Source organism: Labrus bergylta, chromosome 10 (assembly GCF_963930695.1).
Source record: "Labrus bergylta chromosome 10, fLabBer1.1, whole genome shotgun sequence".
Taxonomy (NCBI): domain Eukaryota; kingdom Metazoa; phylum Chordata; class Actinopteri; order Labriformes; family Labridae; genus Labrus; species Labrus bergylta.
This window is the reverse complement of record NC_089204.1, coordinates 8668454-8690146: the sequence shown is the minus strand read 5'-3', so window position 1 is coordinate 8690146 and position 21693 is coordinate 8668454. Positions and strand designations below refer to the sequence as shown.

At 38.8% G+C, this 21693-nt stretch overlaps 1 protein-coding gene across 1 annotated transcript; it reads left to right on the top strand.

The window, feature by feature from the left end:
* The first annotated feature begins 2204 nt into the window (after positions 1–2204).
* Positions 2205–16303, top strand: tm9sf2 (transmembrane 9 superfamily member 2). The gene is made up of 17 exons (XM_020638246.3): positions 2205–2473; positions 2839–2906; positions 3532–3625; positions 4371–4498; positions 4672–4801; positions 5277–5401; positions 6153–6264; positions 7278–7357; positions 8687–8795; positions 9024–9156; positions 10049–10168; positions 10401–10458; positions 10561–10720; positions 10914–11065; positions 12481–12592; positions 13973–14144; positions 15813–16303. Exons 1-17 carry the CDS (start codon positions 2357–2359, stop codon positions 15878–15880), a joined length of 1938 nt encoding a protein of 645 aa, XP_020493902.1. The 5' UTR covers positions 2205–2356; the 3' UTR covers positions 15881–16303.
* Positions 16304–21693: the final 5390 nt, after the last annotated feature.

The following is a 21693-nucleotide window of genomic DNA, read 5'->3' as shown; positions in this document are numbered from 1 at the left end:
CTTAATGAATATTGTGATCTTTTTATAACAAATGTGTGCTCTGTTGCGAAGTGTGTCTGGTTGGACACTTAATACACCTAGTACATACTTAATGGTTACCTAGTGGTTATCTAGTGGTTACTTAGTAGTTAGCTAATGGTTACCTAGTTGTTACTTAGTGGTTACCTAGTAGTTACTTAGTGGTTAGCTAGTGGTTGCCTAGTGGTTATCTAGTGGTTAGTTAGTGGTTACCTAGGTTACTTAGTGGTTACTAAATGGTTACTTATTGGTAACTTAGTGGTTAGTGGTGGTTACTTATTGGTTACCTATTGGTTACTTAGTGGTTAGCTAATGGTTACCTAGTTGTTACTTAGTGGTTACCTAGTAGTTACTTAGTGGTTAGCTAGTGGTTGCCTAGTGGTTATCTAGTGGTTAGTTAGTGGTTACCTAGGTTACTTATTGGTAACCTAGTGGATACTTGGTGGTTACCTATTGGTTACTTAGCGGTTACTTAGTGGTTACCTAGTGGTTACTTAGTAGTTAGCTAATGGTTACCTAGTGGTACTGGTTACCTAGTGGTTACTTAGTAGTTACCTAGTGGTTACTTAGTGGTTACCTAGAGGTTAGCCAGTGGTTACATAGTGGTTACCTAGTGGTTACTTAGTGGTTACCTAGTGGTTACTTAGTGGTTACCTAGAGGTTAGCCAGTGGTTACTTAGTGGTTACTTAGTAGTTACCTAGTGGTTACTTAGTAGTTACCTAGAGGTTAGCCAGTGGTTACATAGTGGTTACCTAGTGGTTACTTAGTGGTTACCTAGAGGTTAGCCAGTGGTTACCTAGTGGTTACTTAGTAGTTACCTAGTGGTTACATAGTGGTTACCTAGTGGTTACTTAGTGGTTACCTAGAGGTTACTTAGTGGTTACCAAGTGGTTACTTAGTGGTTACCTAGACGTTAGCTAGTGGTTACCTAGTGGTTACTTAGTAGTTAGCTAATGGTTACCTAGTGGTACTGGTTACCTAGTGGTTACTTAGTAGTTACCTAGTGGTTACTTAGTGGTTACCTAGAGGTTAGCCAGTGGTTACATAGTGGTTACCTAGTGGTTACTTAGTGGTTACCTAGTGGTTACTTAGTGGTTACCTAGAGGTTAGCCAGTGGTTACATAGTGGTTACCTAGTGGTTACTTAGTGGTTACCTAGTGGTTACTTAGTGGTTACCTAGAGGTTAGCCAGTGGTTACCTAGTGGTTACTTAGTAGTTACCTAGTGGTTACATAGTGGTTACCTAGTGGTTACTTAGTGGTTACCTAGTGGTTACTTAGTGGTTACCTAGTGGTTACTTAGTAGTTAGCTAATGGTTACCTAGTGGTACTGGTTACCAAGTGGTTACTTAGTAGTTACCTAGTGGTTACTTAGTGGTTACCTAGAGGTTAGCCAGTGGTTACATAGTGGTTACATAGTGGTTACCTAGTGGTTACTTAGTGGTTACCTAGTGGTTACTTAGTGGTTACCTAGAGGTAGCCAGTGGTTACTTAGTGGTTACTTAGTAGTTACCTAGTGGTTACTTAGTGGTTACCCAATGGTAACTTAGTGGTTACTTGGTTACCTAGTGGTTACTTAGTGGTTACCTAGAGGTTAGCCAGTGGTTACATAGTGGTTACCGTGTGGTTACTTAGTGGTTACCCAATGGTAACTTAGTGGTTACTTGGTTACCTAGTGGTTACTTCATGGTTAGCCTACTTAGTGGTTACCTAACCTCGTGATTCGCTACTATCAGCTGATACCAAACTTCAATTGATCAGATGAACGCCTTCGGGCAATTGCGTTCAAATAGTTACCCTGTAAACGGTGAAAATTACGCTTTATCTTGAAATTCAAAAATCATTGGCGGACTTCCTGAAGACATTTCACCACCATGTTAATGGACTTTTTGTAAGTTTTTCTTAGCACCCGTTATCATGTAAAAAATGGTCATGCATGTGGGAGAAAAACACCTATCACGGGAGGCCTTGTTTGAAAACTTCAAGGGGGCGCCACTGAGCCATTTTGACTAGCGCACTCTTAATCTGGGTGCAAACATTTGAGAATTTTCGTGCACTTTAAAGCCCCCAAATTAGAGATTAATTTGTGCACAGGAATACCATGGAAAACTCCTATAGACACAATAGCGTCCTCACTCCGAGGTCGGTACTCGGGCCCTCGGTACTCTTCGTTGCTGGACTTCCGGTATGTGACGTGTCTGCCTGGGAGTCCCGTGTCTGCAAGTTGCAGACCCGGATGCTGGTGGTATTCCCGTATGGATGTCTGCAGCAGGGGTAACCGAGAATAGGAGCGATAGTATTGTCTAGATACCAAGAGAAGAAGCTTGTGTGGTGTGAAGATGTTGCTTTGGCTGCTTGGAGCTGCGCTGCTAGCTCCAGCGGCCGGCTTCTACCTCCCGGGTCTGGCCCCCGTCAGCTTCTGTGAGCCTGGTAAAGACCAAGTTCCAGACTGTAAGGTAAATATAAACTACCACAGGCTGCCTGTGTTACAGCTATCAGATGGTGAAACAGAAGTCAATCAACAGAGACCAGGGATTGAAAGTCAGAAGAGGAGGAATAAACAGCTGTGTTTTGAGTCAGCTAACGGTAGCCACAGCAAAGCTAACGGATAATATAACTAACAATGTGCTTTGTCACTTGATTCATTATAAAATTAATTATTTGGCAATTAACTATCTGCAGGATCTTTCAGACGGTAAGTGAGTCCTGGTTGGAAAGTTAGAATATTGATCAAAAGTCACACTCTTATAGCTATTAGAGTGTGTGTTGAGTTTATATTGTTAAAGCCTACATGTTTATGTTTGTGTTTGTTTTCCTCCAGTCGACCATTGAGCTGTTTGTGAACAGGCTGGATTCAGTGGAGTCAGTTTTGCCTTATGAGTATACTGCGTAAGTAGAAATGTTCTGCTTTGCTCCTTTGTGTGATATTTGTCTTTTGATCGCCTCATTTATAAACATTAAGCCTTCACTACTTGTCTCACTCTTATTTTCATCCAAATAACAGTTCAAAGCTAAGGTACATTTTTAGGTAAACATTCAAAAAGAAAACAACAGTGATAACTACAAGAAAAATATTAACTACAATATCAGCAACAAATATAATAATTTTTAGGTATGAAAGTCATTATTTTCACATGGTTGGTGGGTGATGTACTCAAAGATGGTCCATATTATGAATAGAACTGAAATGGCTGTGAGGTAGCATGTTTAAGATTGTAATCATTTTCTTATATTTAGTTTTAACATAATTGCAATTGTTTATTTATTTTATTAGCATTATTGTATTTTCATGAAAATAGTAATCAGATTGAGGACCATTCCAACATGTGCTAATTTATCCTAAAATATACAAATTCAGTATTCAAAAACAGATGCCTGAAACCCCTCTCTGTAACTAATTAGAATATTTAATAAAGAAACCAAGTTACTGCAGTGTTAAGGGGGAATAACAAATTTTAAGAAGTGTAACCTGTTATTCCTTCACACTATTTAATGTATGCCTCCTTTTTTTCAGGTTTGATTTCTGCTCAGAAAAAACTTTGAAGCGGCCATCCGAGAATCTGGGACAGGTGCTTTTTGGGGAGCGAATCGAACCTTCACCATACAAGGTAACATGCATTGAAAGCAACACAGTCTCACACAAGGACACTCACTAGTGCATATACATGTTTAGTATTTGCAGTAACAAGCATTTAAACTCAGACTTATTCAAACACGGTACAACACACTGCTGAGTTAAAATGTAAGTGTCATTAAATGGTTGCTCAGAAATTTAAAGGAGGTCAGTTTAATAATCAGTGGCTCTCTTATGAGGACACGCAACATCAGACAAGCTGGAGGCTTGTCTCGAGGCCATGCTGCTTATTTCCAATTGGGATTTCTCCTGTCAACATTGTTACACAAAAAACACGGCAGTTAGAAAAATGTTTCTAACTGCTTTATTTATTATTACATTTTTATTTTAATTATTCATAGGAAAGTAAATAAAACCCTACTGTGGAGAATGATTCAGTGCAGTAGCCCCCGTCTTTGTAGAAGTAATGTTTCCCACTGCACATAAACATATAAACTGCAGATTAAACCAGGAAAATTAATATATATATTTTTTGAATATTTAATTCTGTTTTATTTTAAATGACTTTTTGCATCAATAATACTTTTTTTTTTTTTTTATTCGACCCGGTCTACTTGCTTAATTACTTACTGGTTTGTCAAATAGATTTCCTTTGGTTTATTGTAAAACTTGCAAAGTGGAGAGAAGTGTATTCATATTTTAAATTATGATATGAAAAAGAAACTAGTTGTTGGAGTACCAATAGCAAACGTGTTTTCACTTTGTGTCCTGTGTGTCAGTTTGAATTTAAGAAACCTGCAGTGTGTCAGAAGGTGTGTACTAGAACCTACGATGCCAGCAACCCAACAGACAAAGCAAAACTGGACTTCCTCAAGAAAGGCATGCTACTGAACTACCAGCATCACTGGTATGTATGATTCGTGAAAACACTACTCAGCATTCAGGAAGCTTGTATTCTGTCAATCATGAGAAATGTAAATACTGACCAACAACATAAGAGTTGATATTTTAATACTTTGTTGACTATTTGAGTTTATTCTTTGTGACCATCACAGCCCTTCATTTTGTGTCTGTGTATAGGATCGTTGACAACATGCCGGTCACGTGGTGCTATGATGTTGAAGAGGGACAGAAGTTTTGTAATCCTGGTTTTCCTATTGGCTGTTATGTCACAGAAGCAGGCCGACCCAAAGATGCATGCGTTGTCAATGTGAGTGGATCTCACGTGGAAACAAAACAAAGCCCCTTTATCAGTTATCAGACCTACACAATGAGGTACATATAGTAGTTGTTCAACTAAAAAAAAGACTACTTACTGAATATAATGCCCAAGTCAGTCATGTAGATAATTTGGTATGGGTGAGTTTTTGTTTTTTAAAGAACAAGCAAATTCTCGTGGAGTCTGGTGTCTGTGGATCAGGTTTGTTGGGGATAGAAAGGGGACTGGTGTCATGCAACATTGTTTACCACAGTGTTCAGTTTTAATACTTGTAATTGTCCCAATCTCTGAAGTTCTCTAAAGAGTTATAGTTTATTTGTTTATCTGTTAGGATCCTGGTTAGCTGTACCCGAAAGCTCAGCTACTCTTCCTGGGGTCCACGTGGTTATGTAGTAATAAGTCAAATAATACAATATTACCCTGTCAATTCTTTTAACTTTTGTTTTTTTGTTTTTTTGTTTTCCAGTCTAACTTCAATGAAAAAGATGCTTTTTACATTTTTAACCATGTAGACATCATCATCCACTACCACATTGTTGAGCATGAGCAACTCGGAGCAAGATTGGTTGCTGCCAAGATCGAACCCAAAAGGTAATCAGTGACAGTTTTTTGGCTTAGTATTTTGTTTGATGTATTTTTACATCTAGTCCAATCAGAGATCCTTTTCTAAATGCTGTATCTTTAAAACAATGAATACCAAAGATGTGTTAAAGGTCACATATTATTCTCCTTTTCAATCTGTTTAAATAAGTCTCAGAGGTCCCTAGAACATTTCTGTGAGGTTTCTTGCCAAAAATCCACTCTGATCTTGTGTTTGATCTTGCCTATAAACCCCTCTATTTTCAGCCCTGCTCAGAACAGGCGGTTTCTGCGTCTGTAGCTTTAGATACAAGAGATGGGTCTGACCACGCCCCTCTCTGGAAGGGCTCAGTTGGCTCTGGCTTTCTTGCACCATGCACTATGTACTTTACGGTGAGAAGACTGACTCAGGGGGCAGACCAAACATCTAGCTGTGGGAGTGTCACCCACCTGTGGGGGAATATTTTGTCCTTAATGATGTCACAAAGGGAACATTTCGAAACGGCTGGTTTGAGCACACATTTTTCCGAAAAGTGGAGCAGGCAAGAGTCGGAGAGGCTGGACTTTTCTCATAATTGGGGTTTTGGAGACCGGCGAGGGACACACGCATAATATGTGACGTTTAAACAATGAACCATTAAGTCATGTTCTCATTTGTATGCCCATATTATATTCAGATCTAAATATGCAAACTGGATATTTTGGTATCATTTGGTATGATTTATAACTTATTTCATTTATTTATTTTTCTTTCTCTGTCCAGTTATGAAAACCCTAATGACGACAGTCCTGATTGTTCTGGAGGGCCAAAGTTCCTGAAAAACAAACACACTGGAGTGTTCAAAATCCCATATACTTACTCAGTCAGGTTTGAGGTAAGCACGGTATTATGGCTTAAATGGAGACCTTGGCTAAAAAATGTAATTGGAACAAATACTGAAATCAGGAGAAAGTGAAAAGAGCGAATGTGCCTCAAGTAGTGAGTAAGTAAGTGATTGCACACAGGGGCTTTCCCCGTTATTACAATGACAGTTTGAGGTCCTGAGGAGAGTTTGGAAACAAGTTGTCTTGGAGTTTCAATTGGAGTGCACTTGATAATTCCTTTTAATTGAATTAATGTTTCTCACAAGATAAACCCACAATTGTCGTAACAATAAAACCTAGGTGTGGCTCAAGAAAATGCCAGTTCAATGGCGTGGAGGTTAATGCTGCGTTCCATTTACCTCGGAGCTCAGATCTTGGAGCTGGGAATGACGTCGCACCCGAGTTAACTGCGTTCCAGTTGCAAGTTGGACAAGCAGCATGGACGCCTCCAGGAGTACCTTTGTTTGGTTAGCTGATACCAGACGATAACAAGACACCACGTGATAGTTTCTGACTGAAGACAACATGACAACACCTCGTACAGAGAGAACTTGCACGATACCATCGTTGTGATTGATATAATTACACATAAAACGACTATGCTACTAATAAACACAACAGTTACAGTTTAAACATCCCTGTTGATGCACGTAGCAGCCATATTGGATCTGAACTCGGGCTAAAGAAGATTCTCAGAGTTGCTGATGACATATCAGACCAGCAACTCAGAATTCCCGACTTCCGAGATCAGATGGAACACACCATTAGTGCGCCCTGTGTGCTCACACTAATATTCAGTTTACAGCATCATTTTCAGATTACATGATTAAGACCTGGTTTTCTATTTTTTGTTGAAACAGATAATTGAATTTGCTTGTTTACTGGTATTTCATTGATGTGCATTGATTACATTATATACTAATAACCAACTATCTTTGAATGGCTAATAAGAAAGCTTTGACATTTAGATGGAGTTAATAATGGAATGTAGATCAATTCACAGAGAACTGTTTGTGTGTTTTAGGAAGATAAGAATATTCGCTGGGCGTCTAGATGGGACTACATCCTGGAGTCAATGCCACACACAAACATCCAGTGGTTCAGGTAGAAGACACTCATACACACTGGCGTACATTGGTAGAACATAAGCATGAAGATTTTGTCAGGATTAGTAGCTCACGTATGAATACATAAAAGTTGCAAAAATAAATAACTGAAGAAATAAAGATATAAGGTTTGTGTTTTTTATTTCCAATAATAACCAAAAATGTTTGACAACAAAATAGATATCTTTCTGTGAATAACAAGTTTTCTGTGATCTACAGAAATCTTTTTTTTCTTCTTATATGAGCGTTGAATTGTCTGCGCTGGCGGCACATAAGTCAGACAAAAAACACAGAGTGTTTGTCAGGAACGATGTCTACAGTTTTTGGAGCAAACACAGGGCTCTTTAACGGATATTCTGTTTGCTAAGTTTACAGCTGCAGTGTACAACAGGCTATAACGTTAATAATGTTAAGTTTCAGATTCTCTGTGGGAAATCTGTGAAAAACCATTTAAACTGAATATATTTTTAAAAGACTGGATTGCCTTCCTATTTATACAGCAGCATAAACATAACTTTAGATTCTGTAGAAAACACCGTTTTCATGGGACGGTCCAAGTCCCTGATTATACCACAAGTAGAATTGGGACTGGTTGCTAGAGAGATTCCAGTTTACTTCTCAAGTACTGCCTCAGGTCTTTTAACCAAGAGTATGGTCTGCTCCTTTGTTATGAATTAGTGCTCTACAAATAAAGGTTGAATGATATTTTGATGAGCGGGGCGCCAGTCCCTGTGAAGCCCCTTCACTCTGACATCTCTCCTTTAATTCATGTGTTTAGGTCCTGTTTGTGGTTTTAGGCCTCATGTGTGTGCGAAGCATGTCTCAAAGTGCAATGAATTCTAAAAGTCTAATTTTGTTCCATTTTATTTCACTGATGTGTTTTTAGATGTATTCAGACATTGGCATTGGCTTTTTGGTTGTATTGCCATTTTTCTTTTGTCTTTTTAACAATTATCACTTTTGGTCTTGTTCAAAGGCTCAAAGGCTTAGTCTTAAACCCAAAAAGATTGCACACCTGAGCTGTGGAATTCAGCTTTGAACCCAAGTCATTTACTTTTTCTTCCAACACGTGTGCAGACAGAAATATCAGTCATTACAGCTGAAATACAAGAGACCTCCTGCACAGGTCCTGGTATTTGTCATTTGCTCTAGCAACACAATCACTTATTGCGCTAGCTTACTGTCTTTGTGTATGACCTTTTTTCTCCATGCACAGAAAATCCATATGAAAATACTGATAGAACTTTAATGTGTAAGTAGGGAACCAAAGAAGCTGAAAGTGATTTTTTTTTTCTTTTTTTTTTTTTTTACTGATTTGTCTCACCAGTATTATGAACTCGTTGGTGATTGTGTTATTCCTGTCTGGAATGGTAGCCATGATCATGCTGCGAACTCTTCATAAAGACATAGCAAGATACAATCAGATGGACTCTGTGGTAAGAACCTCCTTTTTCTAACAGAAACACATTAAACCTACGAAGCAGCTGAAAGTCAGACAATTACTAATAGTTCTAGGTTCATACAGCTCTGATTAACTATATAATTGAAACCAAATTACTATCACATGAAATGGAATCACACAAGGCAGTCAGGGTGCCACAAATATTTTCTATGGTCACACTGGGATGGACCAATTATATCTGCATATCTGAAATATTCTACAGGAGGATGCCCAGGAGGAGTTTGGCTGGAAGTTGGTCCATGGAGATGTTTTCCGCCCTCCTAGAAAGGGAATGCTGTTGTCTGTTTTCCTCGGCTCTGGGACCCAAATCTTCATTATGACCTTTGTCACCCTGTGTACGTATTGGCTTCTGCATGATTTCTTTTAGAATTAGGTACAATTAATAAAACGGTCATTGGTTTCTAACTAGTACCACCCATGTCGACAGTACCTCATAGGTTTGTTGTCTAATTACCTGCCTGTCAAATGCCATCAGCTATTTTGGATGCGTTATGTTAATTCTGACCCTGGGTCACTTGATCCGTCTAAACCAAGTTTAGAAAAGACAATGGCAAAAAAAACAACTAAATTTCACTAAAAGGTATTATTTTTCTAACCCTGGGATTATTTTTTCCCCTTGGTTGCCTACCATTACAGCCGCTCCTAACAGCGCATGACGCAAGCGAGCGTCACCGACAAAATCGGCTTAATTCTATTGTTTCCTCTTGGAGTGTCCTAACTGCTTGCGAGAAACTTAATTGACGAGCCTCTGAGTGCTGTGATTTGAGCTCCACAATACAAAGCACCACACATCCGTTAATCCATCTTCAATACCAAAGCACCATGTGTCCTATAGTTTGAAAAGGGAATCTAAAATTCACTGAACGAAGAATGAAATCATACAACCCCTGGCATGCTGTTAGGACACGGTGTTAGAATACATTATCAGACAGTATAATTGTTTGTGTAAGAGGCTGTGGCTATCATGGCCAATCACATTCACCACTTTCATTCATTGTTAACAATAATAGTAGATGTCTTAGTTCTGACATTATTGCTTTTAATTGAATGTGTTGTACTCTGTTATAAAATACAACAACAACAACATTTTCCTATATCAATAGGTCATAATCAGATCAAACTTTCAAATAGAAATGTTTGTATCGGCTTCAAAATATCCAGTTGAAGTAGGGCTCTTTTAATGTCTGACTTACTTTGATTGACTAACTTGTCGTCCCCTGTTTCCAGTCTTTGCCTGTCTTGGGTTCCTCTCTCCGGCGAACCGTGGCGCTCTTATGACGTGTGCCGTCGTTCTCTGGGTGCTTCTGGGAACTCCTGCTGGATTTGTGGCTGCTCGCCTCTACAAATGTAAGTGAGAGCAAAGCAGGCAACTGAAAAAAACAGTGATTGAAGGGAAAAACATGGGGAATTATTTAAGGGCTGTTTTTGGTTACACTGACTATTAGTAAATCAAGGTTGCCTTTTAAAAATAAGTAAATGTATACATACAGGTATTACTTTTACATTTGCAACAGCAGTAAAAAAAAAAAAACTAAAAAAAAACTCTTCTTTTTTGTCTTTGTGTTTGCTTACTTGTCAGCTTTTGGAGGGGAGAAGTGGAAGACCAATGTTCTGCTGACAGCCTTACTCTGTCCTGGGTAAGACTTTTAATCCAAAACTCAAACACACAACAAATGATTCTTTCTCTCTCGGTCGTTAACTGCATCATGTAACTCTCTCTCTCTCTCTCTCTGGCTCAGGGTGGTATTTGCAGATTTCTTTGTGATGAACTTGATCCTATGGGGTGAAGGGTCTTCAGCAGCCATGCCATTTGGCACCCTGGTAGCCATATTGGCTCTTTGGTTCTGTATCTCTGTGCCACTTACCTTTATAGGAGCATACTTTGGCTTCAAGAAGGCTGTGAGTAAATATTAACTTACTTAGCTTAATTTATTTCCAGTCCTTCCAAATACATTTAGTAAATGTTGGTTTTACATTTAAAGCAAGTATTGTCACTGTTACATTTTCATCAGTTTGTCTATTCATTATGTAACTCTGAATGTTTGCTGCCCTCTATCTCTTACTATATCTTCTTTTACTGATTTTCTTTAAGGGTATTGAACATCCAGTGCGGACAAATCAAATTCCTCGTCAAATCCCAGAGCAGTCATTCTACACGAAGCCTTTTCCTGGTATCATCATGGGAGGAATTCTGCCTTTTGGATGTATATTTATTCAGCTGTTCTTCATACTTAACTCAATTTGGTGAGAAGAAAACAGTTTTACTGTCATTGCTTACATCAACTCCGATTATATCCTGAAAATCAATTAAGTATGGGAGGCTGTGAACCAACCCTAAGGCAGAGACTCATTTACATGTATAGAAATAGTCCTTCTACACATGAAGCAAAAACAAGTCCACCAACTTTCATCTTTTCTGGATTTATAGAGGCAGCCTGAAGAGTACTGATTGATTGATTGATTGATTGATTGATTGATTGATTGATTGATTGATGGAACTTTATGGTCAGACGTGGTCTGAAATTTGTTTCGTATCACAGCGTCTCCATTTGCGACATAGAAATTAAGACAAGATACAAACATTTGACACAACATTCAAACGCTTGTAAGGTACTTCTGATGTCATTCTAATTGCTTTTCGTCATGACGTTTATGCTCCCCTTGGACATCCCGAGCTGTTCCTAGAACATGTGTAATGTATAGTCTCTCCTGAATCTTCTGGGACACTGAAAGTTTTGACCTTTAACCAAGCTCACTTAAGCACAGAACAACAAATGGTCAATGGGCTTGAGTTTATAAAGTGCTTTTCTAGATTTTGGCAAGTCAAAGCGCCATTCACCCATTCACACTTTGATGGCAGAGGCTGCTGTGTAAAGTGTCTATCAGTAAATAATTACATTCATAAACATTCATATGCTGCCAACGCAGTAGTGAGCATTCTTTGGCCAGCAACTCACTCCTAAACCAGGGGTAGCATTCAGTCAACACAGACTTGTGTGTGCTGACCTCATAAACTACTTCACATTTTTCCTCCAGTGCATTTTGAAAGTCTTGGTCACATATTTAAAAAAAAGACACAGCTCTAAGCTGCCCCCACCCTGGCTGTGCCTTGAGCCACAGCCACTTGAGATCCTGCTTATGAATATTTAAAAAAGAGTTGGGGACAGGAGCAACCTGAGTAAATTGGTGTCCACTTATTAACTTGTATTGTTCTTTAACTGCAAAACAACCCATTCATTAAACTCTGACAGGATATATGAAAAACAATCTAAGATAATTGGTATAGGAAGCCTTTACCTTGTGCTTGTGTAGTGCCCATTCATACACACATGAATACACTGATGGCAGAGGATGCTATACGAATTACCCAACAGCACCAACTAATCCCATTCATACACATTCAATACCCACTGGCTTTGGCACCTGGAGCAATAACGTGATGACCCACTCTACCCCTGAGCAACATCTGTCCCAAACTCAGTACATCAGTGTAATAACATGACTGAAGGCAAACTTCTTTTAAAACCTTCAGTTTTCTCTGTATTATGTTTACCAAATGTGTTGGCTAACCACAACATTCATATGAATGCAGATATGTCTTTCATCAACATTATTTTCTTTAGTTTCCATGACTCAGACTTTTCTCTTCTGTTCTCCAGGTCCCATCAGATGTACTACATGTTTGGCTTTCTTTTCCTCGTCTTTATTATTCTGGTTATAACCTGCTCTGAGGCCACCATCCTGCTCTGCTACTTCCACTTATGTGCTGAGGTAAGGAAAAAAAAATACAAACTTCCCTGTAGGGAAGTGTTTGGATTGTATTTTAAATGTGTCATATGTTGCTTGATAAATACAAGCCAACATGAGCTTTGAATAATGTAATTTAATAACAATATTAAAGCATTTTAGGTTAAAATCCCACTTAAGTTCTTTAGTACTCTTCTAGTACTTTAACTATAATTCCAAAAAATGTACTGATATTATTGTTGATTTCATGTATGTCAGAAGCTATAAATCAGAGTTTACACTGATGGCCCTCACTTATCAAACGTACGTACGATAGAAAAATGGGTGTATGGTCATTTCCACGCATAGTTCAGCACTTATCACTCTGGACGTGAGCGGAGGATATGCTGAAATCACACGCCAGGGGCCTCATTTATCAACAGTGTGTAGAATTCTGTCTTACCAATTAAATTTAGAATGTGCTAAAGTACAAAAAAAATTTATTTATCAAAATATCCGCCGAGTCTTTCCGCCAAAACAAACAAAATGAACCCTCATTGAATCTCTTCCTGGTCATTTCCAGCATTTGGTCCATTCCCTTTCTGTCAATATACTGTTTGTAAATTTGTTCAGGGACTGGTAAAAGTTTTCTGTCATTTGTAAATTGTTCTCAGCCATGTAAAAGTGTTTCACATCTCGTGATTTAGTTTTATAAAATGTAAAAATGTTTTTCAAAATGTAAATTTATCTCAAATGTTGTAAAAGTGTTACACACTTTGTACTTTTGCTTTGCACTTCCCATCCACCGTAGTATTATGTATCTCCATGTCGTAGACTCAGGGGGCGAGGACAGCTGAACCGTGAATATATAGCGCCGTGGTATTTAAATGACGATCGTTTCCAGCCGCCACACAGATACGCACGTTTCATAAGTCCCACGTGGACCCTGTTACGATGATTTCTATACCCAAATCTGCGCAGGTTTCTACTCCAGATTGATAAGTGAGGGCTAATGTCTTCTGAGGTGCCATATCTGCTGTGTCAGCAAAAATGATATTAGCTGAACATGTCCTTACCACAGCAGCTCTCTACTTGAGTTTTTCACTTACATGACAGAATGATGTCTATAAACGTTATATATCAGTTTGTAAAATAAAAAAAGCCTGCTAATAATGAATCTTGATTTGGTAAAAATATCTATATGTTTGAATTAATGAAAAACAATGATACTTAAAAACTGGAAAAAAAGATAATCATGTTCCAGTTGAAAGTCTTCATGCAATTTTGGCACCTGTTTGGCAAGAACTTCAAACTCTGATGGTTGAATGTAAAATGTTTAGAGGTATTTGTAGTATAAAGTATGTAATTTATCAAACTGTTTCCTCCCTTACACATCAACTCTGACTGTGCATCCTCACTTTGTAGGACTACCATTGGCAGTGGCGTTCCTTCCTGACAAGTGGCTTCACTGCTGTCTATTTCCTAGTATATGCAATTCACTACTTCTTCTCAAAGCTGCAAATCACAGGACTGGCCAGCACTATCCTGTACTTTGGATACACAATGATCATGGCTCTCATCTTTTTCTTATTCACTGGTAGGTATCTGAGAACAGAATAATGAGGTTGAGTGATTTTCTTTTCTATGCTAAATTGTCACACTGTTCTTTTTCTCATGTCAAAGGCTACACATTTTTTACAGATTAATTTTGGAAATTAATAGGAATGTTCCTAGACAGATGATGAAAAGTCTTATTCACAAGTTTGATGTAGTTTTAAATTTGACTTTTATCGTCATTTTAAGTTTGTCAATAGCCTTAGTACATGATATCCAGTATCAGAGCAATACCGTATTTTAAGAGAAGAAGCTATCCAGTCTTGTTCATTTGCATAAAAGATGACACACTCCCTTACTTACTTTTTCAACTTGTCCTTACCTACATAAGCAACAGTCACTTTAAAATTATGGAGTAGAGTTTGCTTAAAGAGCAGAGAAAGTAAGTCCAAATGTGCTGATCAAAGCATCATCAGCCCATGACCTGAGTAAAGAATACAAATTCACACCCATACATGACTTTAGCACTAAACACTAACCCTCTTGTTCTGGTCAACTGGCTGCTGCAGAACAACTCAGCTGTTAACATGGCAGTGACAGTTGATAACCCAGAAACTTAGATGGCCAATAAGTTATCAAACATGGACGTTAGGTAATGTTTGCCAATCTAATAAATGAATCTATCAATTGATCAATCGATTTAAAATCCTAATGCAAGACTGAGCAGGAGCCGGCCAAATCAAATAGCCACTTATTCTTAAGTCTCAACAAACTATTGACAACAATACAGTATATGCCCCCTCTGTCTGGTTTTAAAGACTGGTCAGGCATCAGTGTATCCTCTGAAATCAGCTGCATTAATGGCAGAAAGGATGAGACTATAACATATGAGTAATCATTTTTGTTGGTTCATCATTTGCTGATACAACCGTCACAATTGTTTTTACAAAACATTGTTGACATAATGTTATTCAGTAGTGCACCTTAACTCTGACCTCTGATGTTTATTTCGGTACTCTAGGAACAATATATATGAGCAATGTTTTCAGCAATTACCATGATCAGCACATTTCCCCAGGATAAACTCACTAATCACACACTGATAACACACACTGATAACACACAGTCCTATCCTAAAGCTGAATAATTAAATCAGGAGAGACTTCATGTCTTTGGCGATTAGATCCCATTGTGATATCTTCATGTTCTCAAAGGGATAGTGATGCCAAGATCAGGATAGAATGCCCCCCAGAATCTAGACATTGGTGGTGGTGGTAATGGTTAAGAAAAGAAGTGGGATGAGCTTAGGAGCTTGACTTGGACACTGATGAGATGGATTGGAAGTGACTGGAGTGGAGGAGGGTTGCAATAGCTGAGCTGAAATTACAAACTGACAGCAGCAGACATGAAATTAAATTTAGAAGGCCCTGGCAAAATCTGGTTTGTTAAATACTTAAACTGCTTGGCCCAAGTTTAAGTTGTGAATCTACACTTGGGTTGAGGCATCTGGACTGGTCCTTATTGACAGCCCCAGGTTTGAGAAGGGTGAAACAAATTGGGTCAATTGAGTTCTTAGAAAACACTGATATTATACAATAAATGTATTTCAATTGACGAACATAATATTGGGAGTTATACTGCGAGGAAAATATATAAATATTTGAAACTTATCTAGAAAGCTGTATTTATTGTAACTCTTATTTGTCCACAGGTGCCATTGGCTTCTTTGCCTGTTTCTGGTTTGTTACCAAAATCTACAGTGTGGTCAAAGTTGACTGACGGATTCAAAAAACTCTAAAGAGACTGGAATGGATGGAGGATGCTTTCTCCCAGTAACCTCTTGAGCCTTCAGACCTGTCAAACTGAGCTGAACTTTAGAACCTGAACCTTCACCTCCTCATTTTCTCTAGCACGGAGGTCTCTGTGCCTGCATGTGTACACTTGTTTGTAATTATGTACATTAAGTATCTACCTGCATATAATCTGAACTAAATGAACTCTAACTGTGCAAGGCATTTTTTTCTTTGGTGATGCATTGGAAGATGGTTCATACAATGCCTACTTTATTGACCCAAAGCTAGAATGTCCAGAGACTGTGTCAGCAGCATATTTAAGGGTTGGTTGATGAACTTTGCACTCTTTGTTTGCAGATGTAGTTGAAACTGCTGTTTTATAAATAAAGCTTTGAGGGTCTGCTTCTTAGACAGCAGTTTCGCTGACCATTTGTGTCATACGTCCCCTATTACATAAAATGGGATTTATGTGCATCATATCTTGGAAGTATCTTTGGCAGTCAATCATGATAGATGTTAAATATTGTATCACAAATTAATTGGGCCAAAGCTCTTTCTGCCAGCTGACGCAATCTCAATACTGACTTTGAGCATGGCTTAAACACAAGTCCCAGACTTTATGCTGTGGTGTAGACGATACAAACATAAAGAAAATCTTTACAAAAACATTTGCAGAATATGTTTTGAAGTTTTCAGTATTTTAAACAGGTTTTGTTACAGTAAAAATGTTGTTTCTATACGACACTGAAGAATTATTTTCTTCAAAATTAATTTGTGGCATACTAATGAAGGCTTTTACTACTGCAACAACTTGAGGTTTCATTTCAGTCAACCATAAGTCATATTTCCGTACTGATAAGGTAAAGTATTTTCATGTATGTACTTGTCACTTTTACAATGTTCCTTAAACTGTCTCTTAATGTATCAACATACAACACTTAACTAACAGATAAGCAAAGTATTTGGATGTTGTATTATTTCCTGCATTGTCAAGACAGTTAATTTAACCTGTTTGAGAACAGGGAAGATATTACAGTATTGCTGTCCAAAACTCTTGGAAAAAAGTACACAAATGATGGCATGTTGAGTAACTTGTACAAACTTTTGCTTTTAATCAAACATAAACAAGTATAGGTTGTACCACAAGTGAAAAAATAGTGTTTGTTTATCATGTTTCTTTCAAACAGTGTTTTTAACCTAAAAAAGTTTTTAGTCTAAAAAATAGACAGTGCAACACCTCACCAGAAGTTAAGCAAAATAATAAAGGGCTCCCCTTACTGTGGTAAAATTTAACATCGTAACTACTGAAATCTATCAATCTACTGAAAGTTTTTGCATTTTCTTTCAAGACAAAAACCGTTAACTAGAACTCCTGAAAAGTGTAAAGTTACAAATGATCTACTTCTAGCCTCAGACAGGGGACTGCTCTCTGTGCTTGTGCTGTTAGGTCTTAGAGCTGCAATTGTAATAGAATGTGACGCTCAATCGTGTCAGAGACTGGAACAATTACTTGGCAATACTGGATCTGCTTTAAGTTGGGGCGAATTCTATTTAATAGATCAATCTCAGTTTGTAAATGTTTATAAGTCAGTGACACCGGCATGTAGTTGGGTGAAAATTCAGCTGACTACCATGTGAGTTCCTTTACAGATCAGATGCAATTTGGGTGGCCTTCCCTAACCATAGAGGTTTTATTCACCTACATGCATGACAATTTTTCTGTATATAAACTATGTCAGGACCTACATAAAATCCTCTTGCACCCATTGTCGGCATATGAGTGGACCAGACCGGCATATGCTGCGGCATGTGCTACTCGTATACCGCGGCATATGCCACATATGAGGGGCATAGGCTGTGGCACAAGTGGAACGGCCTGACAGAGCACATGAGTGGACCAAAACGGCATATACCACTCATATGCTGCATATGCCAAGGTACATGAGTGGACCCTACCAAGGCATATGCCACTCAAATGATATGCAGCATATCTCACGGCACGAGTGGACCACACCAACATATGCTGCGGCACCTGAGTGAACCATGCCGGCTTATGCCACTCAAATGCTTCTCATTTGCAGCGGCATGTGCCGGTCTAACAGAGTACATGACTGGACCAGAACGGCCACTCATACTGCAGCATATGCCACTCGTGCCGCAGCTTGTGCCGGTCTGACACAGCACGAGTAGACCTGAACGGCATATGACACTCGTGCCACGGAATATGTCATTCATATGCGGAATATGCCACGGCACGAGTGGACCAGACAGGCATGTGCCGCGCCTAACACAGCACATTAGTGGACCAGAACGGCATATGCCACTTATATGCGACATATCTCATGGGACATGAGTGGACCAGACCAACATATGCTGCGGTACCTGAGTGGACCATACCCGCATATATGCCACTCAAATGCCACTCGTGTGCTGTGGCAAAACTCTCGTCCACTCGTGCCACATATGCCACACTGATCATATATTGTCAGAGTGCTCGTCATTTAGCAGTCTCCCTCACTCTACAATGTTATTAATCAAAGGTTTTATCAATGAACAAAACATTTTAGTATGACCAGGATACTAAAGGAGGATATATAGGCCTAATGATCGTGTAAGACAGGCCTATTCAACTGCCGGCACAGGGGTCAACTCCGGCCTGCGGTTGACATCAGACTGGCACGATGGCAGCATATGCCGGTCTGGTCCATTTCTATTTACAATTAAGAGATACATTTATAAACGGGGGAAACTTGTGAATGACTGTCATTGTTGCCACAGTAAAGTGTTAAAAACAGCTGAGTGCTGCCATTTAATAGAACACCTTTGGTCCTGTGCTTGCAACCTATCACAATCTTGTGTTGTTGATGGAAAAAAACGGCTTTCGGTCCTTAGCTTACTGAAAATTTGGCACCCTGAACTATAGAGTTGAATAGCCCTGATGTAAGAGATGCCCCGACTTAAAGGCAGGGTTGGTAATTTCCTCCAGATACACTTTTTTAAGATATTGGTTTTTAAATTGTCTTTAGGTCTTGACAGAATTAAATAATTAATGTACTCTGAAAAAGGAACGGAGAAAATCCATCATCTGTAGCAGTTGTAAGTATATAAAATCTTTGACCAATGTCTGCCAAGAGGTACCAATTTGATGAACCAATCATGCGACCCTGTCTCCCTGCCTGTTCTCTACCCCTTGTGTGCACTAGCCCACACTCAGTGTCACAGTGTGTCACAGATGACTGAGTTTATACTGTGAGTTTACGTACAGCTTAATAACAGAGAGAGGCGTGGCTTTTGACGGAGCACAGAGGGACGGGGATGGGTCTTGACGGAACCCTGAGTGAATGCTACTTTAAAAATTGTGCTAGTTTTCAAAAATTACCAACCCTGCCTTTAATTTCCACATTTTAATTATTTCCACAATTGTTATATTTATTTAACCTTTATATAACCAGGAAAGAAACTCATTGAGATAAAAAAAAATCTATTTTTCAAGAGCTTCCTGGCCAAGACAAGCAGCAGCACAATTAAGAGTTTCACACAGACAACGAGCAGTCAAGCATACAAATACAAATTGCATACATACAATAAATACCTGCAGGTGATAAAGATGTGGTTAGTAACAAGAAGGTAAAACGTGTTTAACCTACGCTGTATCTCTATGCATCTTGCAGCTCAGTCATCCTTGACTGTAAATCATACTTGATAATAAATGCATGATATTGCACGCATGTTTAAATAAAACTGCAGGTCTTAATGTTTATGATGACAGAGAGATGCTTCTTTTAAGAGCTGCAACACGCTTTGTTGGGATCTTATGGTCTGAACCTGAATGTAAAGAATTTTGATTATATTATAGCTTTCTAAGTTACACATCACGGAGGTTTAAATTAAAATGTAAAAACTCTGCTGGAGCTCATATCAAAGTTCTTACCTCAGGAGACCCCCTGCCCCCCCTCCTGTCTTGACAGGAGTAGTCTCCAGCCGTGCAATGCAATGTGTGAACAGCCAGGTCAGGAGAACATCCGGAGCACTCCTCCATAAATGATCTACATATTTTCAGGAGTGGATATGTGAAAACGCCTGAAGACGCCACTGCAGCAGCACTTTGTAGCTGTGCATCATGACAGTGCTGAACTGCCTGAACTGCTCTTCATTTAAATATTCTGTGATCCTCATAGCTTTACCTGTTTGAACTTGCCAGTACTATGAATTTTACTCAAATCGATCTGCACAGCCCACTACTTAGCCACATCCCTCTTTTAAAAATTTGGTATATTATCTGTATTGATGTGGGAAGGGTCGTTGAAAGTCAGTCACAGTTGGGGGTGCTGAGAGAAGTCGTGCTGACTATTCTAATGAATTTTAATGTTCAGGATTATGGTAGAGTACAAACAGCAGTTCATACCGATTTAAGAACATTTTACAATTCAATGGACAACAAACCTCACACCAAAACACAGACGTTGTGACCTATGGCCATTTTATAGTTTATAGTTCACAAAGCAGCGAGAGCTCATTCAGTTTAAGGTAATGAGCGGATGAGAGGACACTAACGGTATGTAAACTGTTAACAGATCAATGCTGTTAAGAAAATTAAGAAAGATTATCAAATGAAGATTTTGTTTCTTGTCTTTCCCCTTCCATGCATATTGGCATGCGCCAAAATTCCAGATAAACATTTAGTTGTGCTGCTCTGTTTGACAAGATGATCAGATATTTTTTTTATCTCTTAATTATGCCGGAAACCCCTGAGAAGCACCTCAATGTGTGGGCAACGATGGATAAGCTCTAACCTGCTGTGAATGTTACGACACTTTGGAAGTATTAATCCATTTTAGTAATCATAGACTAATAGTTCACAGACAAAGAACTATCACATGCTTTAGTGTTCAAAACATGTGATAGTTGTTAATCGCTTTACCATAAAAAATGGTAAACAATTTTAAAAGTTTTTGTAACATGATAGTTTTAATAAACCTGATTATAGGTGGTAAAATGGCACCCTCAGCACCCCTACTTCCTACGTCTGTGTATGTGGGATGGATTCGGACATTTTTTAACAACAAAATCTTGGTCAGGACTCAGTAGAGTAGCAAACAATATGTTTGTTACTCTGCTAGGAACAGGGAGTCTGTTAGTGCTTGGTCACCTTGTTTTTAAAGTATGCTCTACTTACATCTCTTTCCATCTGCTTGTAGTTATTGAGGGTCAGAGGGTGCTGTGTCCACTGTCTTTACAAAAGCTAGTTTTTAGAACTGATTTGTACATGGGTGAATTTGTAGTTCGGTTTTTCTATAATTATGCATTGAGGCATGTCAACATGGTCAGGACAATATTCTGAAGTTCAAACCGAGCACCAGAATGGGGAAAAAAGTTGATTTAAGTGGCTGAACGTGGCATGGTTGTTGGTTCTAGACGGGCTATTCTTATTATTTCAAAAAGACTGGTTCGAGCTTATAGAAAGGCAACAGTAACTCGAAAACCACAGGTTACAACAGAGGTCCCTGTGTACTAATTTAGCATTGTTTTAACGCCACAGCCTACATGAGCATTGTTGCTGACCATGTCTAACCCTTGATAACTACAGTGAACCCATCTTCTGATGGCTCATATCAAACTAGTTACTTGAACATTACAATGAGTTTCCTCTACTCAAATGGCCTCCACAGTCACCAGATCTCAATCCAATAGAGCACCTTGGTGATGTGGTAGAACAGGAGATTCATCTCATGGATGTGCAGCAACTGTGTGATGCTATCATGTCAATACTGACCAAAATCTCCAAAGAAATGTTTCCAG